The sequence below is a fragment of the Prunus dulcis genome, chromosome 3, assembly GCF_902201215.1.
Source record: "Prunus dulcis chromosome 3, ALMONDv2, whole genome shotgun sequence".
Taxonomy (NCBI): Eukaryota; Viridiplantae; Streptophyta; class Magnoliopsida; order Rosales; family Rosaceae; genus Prunus; species Prunus dulcis.
The window spans coordinates 5,075,731-5,082,532 of record NC_047652.1 but is presented as its reverse complement, the minus strand read 5'-3'; the positions used below and the strand labels follow the sequence as shown (position 1 = coordinate 5,082,532).

General features: G+C 35.6%; 1 protein-coding gene across 1 annotated transcript; it reads right to left on the bottom strand.

The window, feature by feature from the left end:
• Window positions 1–1,252: 1,252 nt before the first annotated feature.
• Window positions 1,253–3,702, bottom strand: LOC117623562 (coatomer subunit beta'-2-like). The gene is made up of 10 exons (XM_034354588.1): window positions 3,630–3,702; window positions 3,327–3,347; window positions 3,165–3,226; window positions 3,018–3,072; window positions 2,869–2,905; window positions 2,462–2,787; window positions 2,224–2,355; window positions 1,955–2,103; window positions 1,765–1,833; window positions 1,253–1,571 (listed from the first exon to the last, which is right to left on the bottom strand). Exons 1-10 carry the CDS (start codon window positions 3,630–3,632, stop codon window positions 1,487–1,489), a joined length of 939 nt encoding a protein of 312 aa, XP_034210479.1. The 5' UTR covers window positions 3,633–3,702; the 3' UTR covers window positions 1,253–1,486.
• Between the last annotated feature and the right edge of the window lie 3,100 nt (window positions 3,703–6,802).

The window sequence follows — 6,802 nt, the reverse complement described above, 5'->3', positions numbered from 1 at the left end:
TATATAAAGGTATAGCCGCTTGGCTATAATACGGTATTTCTACTTCAAAAAATAGTATAGCCGTTCCGCTATACTCTTGGGTATTTTTCAAAATCTTATAGCCGAGCGGCTATACTAGGGTATTTACTTGTTTTGACATTGGGCACCTAATCACTAGGAGGGTACTTTTTTTAATAAAAGGTATAGCCGCGGTATTTCTTTTTTTATTATTTTATTATTTTTTATAAATAGTATCGCGGCATGGCTTTACTTGTTTTAAAAAAATATGTATTTTTTTTCCAAGCAAAAAAATAAGTATGGGCTAGTCCCTTTTTATCCTATAAATAATATAGTTGCGGGGCTATACTCTCGCGAAATAGTATACACAACATTTAAATGAGACAATTGAGAAAGCAAAGAAAACCAATCATCCGCTACCAATACGCCTGTTCCAATATGGTATTCTGAAACGCCTCAATCCTAGTAGGCCTACGAAACCAAGAGATGCACATATATGGGGTAGGCGAAAAAACAGTTGAACTAGTGGACCGAAACGAGAAAAACTAAAGAAACAAAAATGTCGACCTTGGCTCAAACACCAAACCAAACTGTTGATCAGTTCGACTCATGGGTTTTACATCAAATAAGCGATTTGTACTAAACCGAACAATTATATATATATATATTTCTTTAATACAAATGTCAAAGTATTTTTATCAAAGAAAAACGTGTTTTTATCAACAGGATTAATAACAACATTTGTATTATCATGAAAAGAAAAAAGGTGAAATTAATTTGTTCCTTGAGTAATAAGCTAGACCATGAATCCAATTCATGCATAGATTTTATTATGAATTAAATAGATATCTTATTGCGAGAACAGATTGACATTTAATATACCAGGGTCTACTTTTCATTAATGGCATTTTCTGGTTTTCTTTAGCATACGCTAAGCGTCCTCTCTTGAAATATGTTGTGGACAATGCCATTAATACATTTGAGATCTTGCTTTTAATACATTTGAGAGTTCTAATCTTAGTCTTCAAAACTTCTGGTTGAGACCCTTTCGATTTGAGGTTGGAATTTCCTAGGGTCCTGTCTAGCCTTCCGTCTTTTTCCTTGTATGGCAAGATTTCTATTATTTTCAACAAATTTATTCAGCACCAGTAAACAGCAGTTACCAACTAATTTCTGGGAAGAACATAAAGGGTTTTATTACTGGTAATTCGCAGTTTATATATGTATTTTACTGAATCTACTATATGCACCCGTGTAATTTGTTAAAGAACACATATAACATTCCATTTCGATTGATCCTTACAACATGTTCCCTCATGGGATATACTACAAAACACACAAAGATCAGTTTTATTTGCAAATCATACAACAGTAACAGCAGGAGCAGCAAGTTTTAAGTGAAATTAATTATTCCTTCAGTCTAATTACTTCGGAGAACACAGTACAAATCGCGCAGCATTCAATGTCTTTATTCCTTCCACCTTTCCTTCTAAGCTTGGAGGTCAACAGAATCCCAAGTATGAGAGCCATTCATTTTAACCATAATGGTTCCTTTGTCAAAACCAAATGCAACCCTGTAGGAGTCAAGGAAAGTATATTTTGATAAATATGCTGGTAAAACAATGTAATAAAACAAATCCTAACAAGCTAAGGGCAACAAATTGAGAGTCCTTTGCCACATTTACATGCTTGTATATCAAACGGTTACTCGAAAAATCATCCTCTCAGATACACATCTTAACCCAAAAGAACAAAAAAGAAACTTACTTGTTTGATCCTTTCAACTGTCCAATGGCCCATACTCTTTCAAGACCATAGTTCAATTTGTTCTCTAGCCTGTGATACAACAAGAATCGTTTACGACATGAGTTTCGATCAAAGCGATGCAATAGCAAGAATTAAACACAAAACTGAGTCAATTTAATTTGTAAAGTAAGTAGTTTGGATCAGAAGTTACCAAAAAGTGGTTGCATTCCATATGTGAATGTTCCCATCCTCAGAAACTGTAATTATTATGGGAAGCTCAGCATGAACACATACAGCTGTTACATTGTGCTCATGACCTTCTAGAGTTTGCACACAACTTTTGGTTTCAATGTCCCATACCTGTTGCCAAAAAAATTTACAAATAAAATTCAAATTAGTATGACACACATACGCATCATAATCGTACGCTGTACATATAGAGCTAAACAGAAAGCTGATAACCAGCATTTGGTCCCAAACCTTAGCAGTAAAGTCATCTGAGCCACTCAATAGATATGGTTTATCCCTGCGACTGAAGTAATCAATACAATTAACTCCTTTTGAGTGGCCATCTAAGGTAAACTCTGCTGTAGGAGAACCAATGTTCCATATCTACAATGAAACAGAACCAATGTAAAACTTTAAGCGTCACAAAGGTCATGACACCAGAAATATTGCAGTTAAGTAATTTGCAACAAATTAACAGTGCCTTCAATACCTTAATGGTGCCATCAAGCGATGCACTAGCAAAAGTATTGGTGTCTTTCGGATTAAATGCCACTTGCATCACATAGTGTGAATGCCCCTCGAAGATCTGAGTACATGACCAATCCTTCTCCCAATCCCAAAGCTTTATAACCTTGTCATCAGAACATGACAACAGATATGGTAGAGTGGGATGGACAGCAACACTCCTGATAAAGTCTGTGTGTGCTTCATATTCTTTGATCTTTTTCATCGTGTCATAGTTGTATATGCGAATGTACTTGTCATCAGCCGCAGTTACAACCCAGTTTTCACGTGCTACAAATTTGGCTGACCTCACTGCAAACGAGAAAACAGATGTTAAATACAAAGTCATGACCTGTTGGCAACATCAAGAACAAATGAAAGAAAATCATGTACCTGGTGACTCAGTGACCTTGAAGGACTTCTCCATGGTCTGGACCAGTAAAATTAAGTTAGCCCCATCCGGAAGATTTATTGAAAGCATGAAAATCCCGAATCGGATAATTAGGAGTTCGATATTAATGGCGAAAGTAACAATGGCTCACCTGTGACTGGTAGTTCCAGATACAAAGAGTTCCTGAATACAAACTTACTAGAATCCTGCATGGAAATCATTACATGATAAGAATATGAAAATCAAAGTTAGGAGATGCAGAAGGCATTACAGAATTGTCAAGAAGATAGAATATTACCATGGCTCAGTTGGATGTTGATCCACAGATTTAACCCTTTCTGAGTTTTGAGCAAATTCTTTCTGGTCCAGAAATTAATACAACAGCTTAGAATAAAAATTGAAACACGTCTTGTTTCCATAAAATTAAAATTAAAAAATAGATATATGGGAATAGCCATACCTCGATAGTTAGTGAAAGAGGCTGCTTCCCATCAAATCATACAGAAACAAGCAACAAGTAAAAATTTGTCAGTTGCAAAATTGAAATTAAAATGTGTTCGTCCAATAATTATAAGATGGTACATAAATGTGTTTTCTCTAATATTTTTTTCGTGACAGGGACATACGGGCTCAAGTATTCCCTCTCCGTCCAAAAAAAAAAAAAAAACTTAAGAGGAAGACTCATAACATAATGGAACACAACATTAAGGCAGACAATTGAGCAAAAAACAAGTACGAATAAATATATGATTGATAAACTCACCATTTTTGGTGAATAGCAGGAAGGATATATAATGATTAATATGCAAAATTTGTTGTGATTACTTGAGCGATATTGAAGATGAGTTATAAGACCTCTTTTTATAGCATGGCATTCTAAAAGCTTAATTACCAGCTAAGGAAAATGCCGTTCATTTGTCAATGCCGAAGAATCAAGTCAAAGACCTCCCTATGTTGTCACCAAGTGTGTTAGATGCCGTCCGTTCATTTTATACATTATAATTGACGGTTCAGATCAAGTTTCAATGACCTTTCTTTGACCGTGTAACATATGGGTTGGCAAATCGTCACAAAGCTTAGCTTTTGAAACTTCAACACGTCGAATAGAACTTCATGTCTTGAAAGCTGTTGCAAGCATCTTCCTTATATTTGTCATTACCATGGGAAGGTGGGAGAACCACCTTTTCATGATAGTTATTGACAAAAACTCTAAAAATTCAAAGGCCCGGGACACATCACTAAAATGACACTTTAGAGTTCTCACAGCATTCGTGCATGTCACATATGGAACAATGAAGTATTTAGGTTATGAGCTTGATAAACTGTAAAAAATATAAATAAATAATAATAATAATAATTTACTTTGGGCAATTTTAACTTTTTTACTATCATATTATACACATATTGCATGCACTTATGATATTGGGTTCCATATTAGTTATCTAAACCTAAAGAACTTCTAATAATGAATTTGAAATTGAGGTTTCTAAGTACAAATTAATGTTTTTCTTTTTACATTTAGATAATCATACTATGACAATAATTTTTTTTCTTTTTTTTTCTTTTCAAGGGTCTGTCACTCAAGATGTGAAAAAAAAACTTACTTGTAACAGGGATATCACTGTTTTGCTATTCCTGACCAATAACACAAGGACACGTAGAAAAGTTATTCTACGTGTCATTATGTTATAGCAAAAAATGTTATTCCCGTTGCATGAGAGTTTCTCTCAAAGATGTGACTTCCATTCAGCCCGACCCAAATCAAATGATGGGTCCAAAGATCACTTGGCTCATGGGCAAACAAGACTGGGGTCAAATAAAATCAGGTAAAAGGCCTTCCCCAATGAATCTTATGGGCTAAAAGGCTTAGAACCGGGCTTGGGGAAGGGAATTTTGACAACCCAAAGCAATCATGACGTGTGGCCCCTTTACTCATCTTCTCAACCCAAAACTCATTCATCTTCTTCACAAAAAAACCCTCAACGAAACCCTAACCCTAACCCACACCGCATTATTATTACTTCCAAGGTCTCAATTACAATGAAGGTTTTTTTTTTCTTTACAAATGGATGCCCAAATAATTTTCTTCAATTGAGTTATGAGTTGCGGATTACAAATTTGAGTGAAGTAATTTTTTTATGGTATGCTACTGAGAAAAGTTGTAAAACATTTGAGTTATTAAGTGTATATATGTTATACCAATGTTGGAAGATGTCTCAAGTTCATCTATCTCCTCCATCGTTTATCAAATCAATGGGTATGAATAGCATTTGGTGATGATTCACATATTTGCCAGAAGTCACTGCCCATGTATGTCTTTCAGATGGAAGAATATCCATGGAATCTTCGAAAGCACACAAAGAAATTAAACTCATTATGTCGAGTTCTTTCTCTAATTAAATACCAGAATTTAACTAATATTAATCCTTAAAAAGGTAAGGAAAGGGAGCACAGAGACAACTAAAGTGCTATTGCAATCATTATGAGAAACTTAGCACAATATATGAGTAAAGAGAAAGCAGCTGTGCTATGCACCTCTAATAAAAATAAAGCTGCTGCTGCTTTGCACAAATATTAAATCTAACACTATAACCAATCCTCAAATACCTATGTCCCTACGTACTCTAATCCCTAGGCCATGTTTTGTGGCTCAGATTGAATTGGACTATTTCAATTAAATTGGACAAGTGTCCTTACCGCTATTTGGCAAGCTTATAAATATTGAGACTGGATTTATTAAATTAGATAAAAATTCACCATATTATGTCATGCAAGTCTCATCTAGAGGGGTGAGAGTCTGACTTGGACCAACTCCAATTCAAGTCCAAACCAAGTCAATAAACGAGGCCTCTTGGAGATGCCGCAAAGATCTGGGCTAAATGAGAGGCCTTCTGCGTTGGACCTAGGGAACCTATGGCCAGATTGATCAGTAACTGAATTAGTTAACCAAAAGATGCCGAGTTTACCCGGGCGATAAGAATTTATCACCCCTAATGTCCCTAACAACTAGGGTTTCCATTATAATGATCACTTTTCAAAGTCCACGAGCATAACAAGAATATCCAACAACCAGAAAATCAACCTACATGTTTGTGTTTTCTTCTTTTTGTTGTAAGTACTTCCATCCTCCACCAATCCATGTAGTGTGGTGCTCAATTGATTTCACGCAATAAACTGGTCTATATATAACAAAGTTTTGGTTACAAATATAGGAGCATAGGTTTTGAATCGGATTCTAGGGCTGTAGTGCCTTCACCACTATGATGTTTTATGGTAGGAAATGCACAAGCTCATATTGAACGCTACAAGATCCACCGAATTGACACGGGGAAGTTGGGTGGTGGTGGACCAGCTGATGTACTATAAAGAACACATAAATTAAAACCAGTCGATCCACCCAAAGTATGATTAAAACCTTGAAAGAAGTGTTCTATGGAAGATCAAAATGGAATGGTATATTCCAAGAATAAACCCTTCCACTCACCGCCTCTTCTCGATGTACTCAATTGACCCCAAAAAAAAAGCCCCAAATTAAACAAATGGAACAACCATTTTGATTGTGTTTTGCATTTGTATTGGCGCTCTGCTGATTTCATAATGCTATAAATGGAAAAGTTGAGAGGATCATTTTGGTTTTTGGGGTCATTATTGGAGAACTCAATGAAGAGAATTCGGTTTCTGTAATTCACTGGAATACGTGTGCTCTAAACCAGTGGAATTTGTAGTGTTAAGGCATTGCTGCAATATTGGATCCTGAATGACATTGACATATTCAACTGGCCACATTGAAAGTGCTTGGCATGGTGGAGCAAATTATAAACGTGTGGTGATCGCATTACGTTGCCCTAACGCAACATCTTTGATTGATGTTTTTTTTTTTGGCTGATATTTGCTTCTGTTGTTGATTGATGTTTGGTTTATCCGAATTAAAGTTCG

Excerpts from the sequence above, each read along its gene's own strand:
- LOC117623562 (XM_034354588.1), bottom strand. Across the intron at positions 3,227-3,326 it reads CTCTTTCACTAACTATCGAG|AAAGAATTTGCTCAAAACTC; the intron begins GTATGGCTATTC and ends TTTCTGGACCAG. Across the intron at positions 2,104-2,223 it reads CAGATGACTTTACTGCTAAG|GTATGGGACATTGAAACCAA; the intron begins GTTTGGGACCAA and ends TTTTGGCAACAG.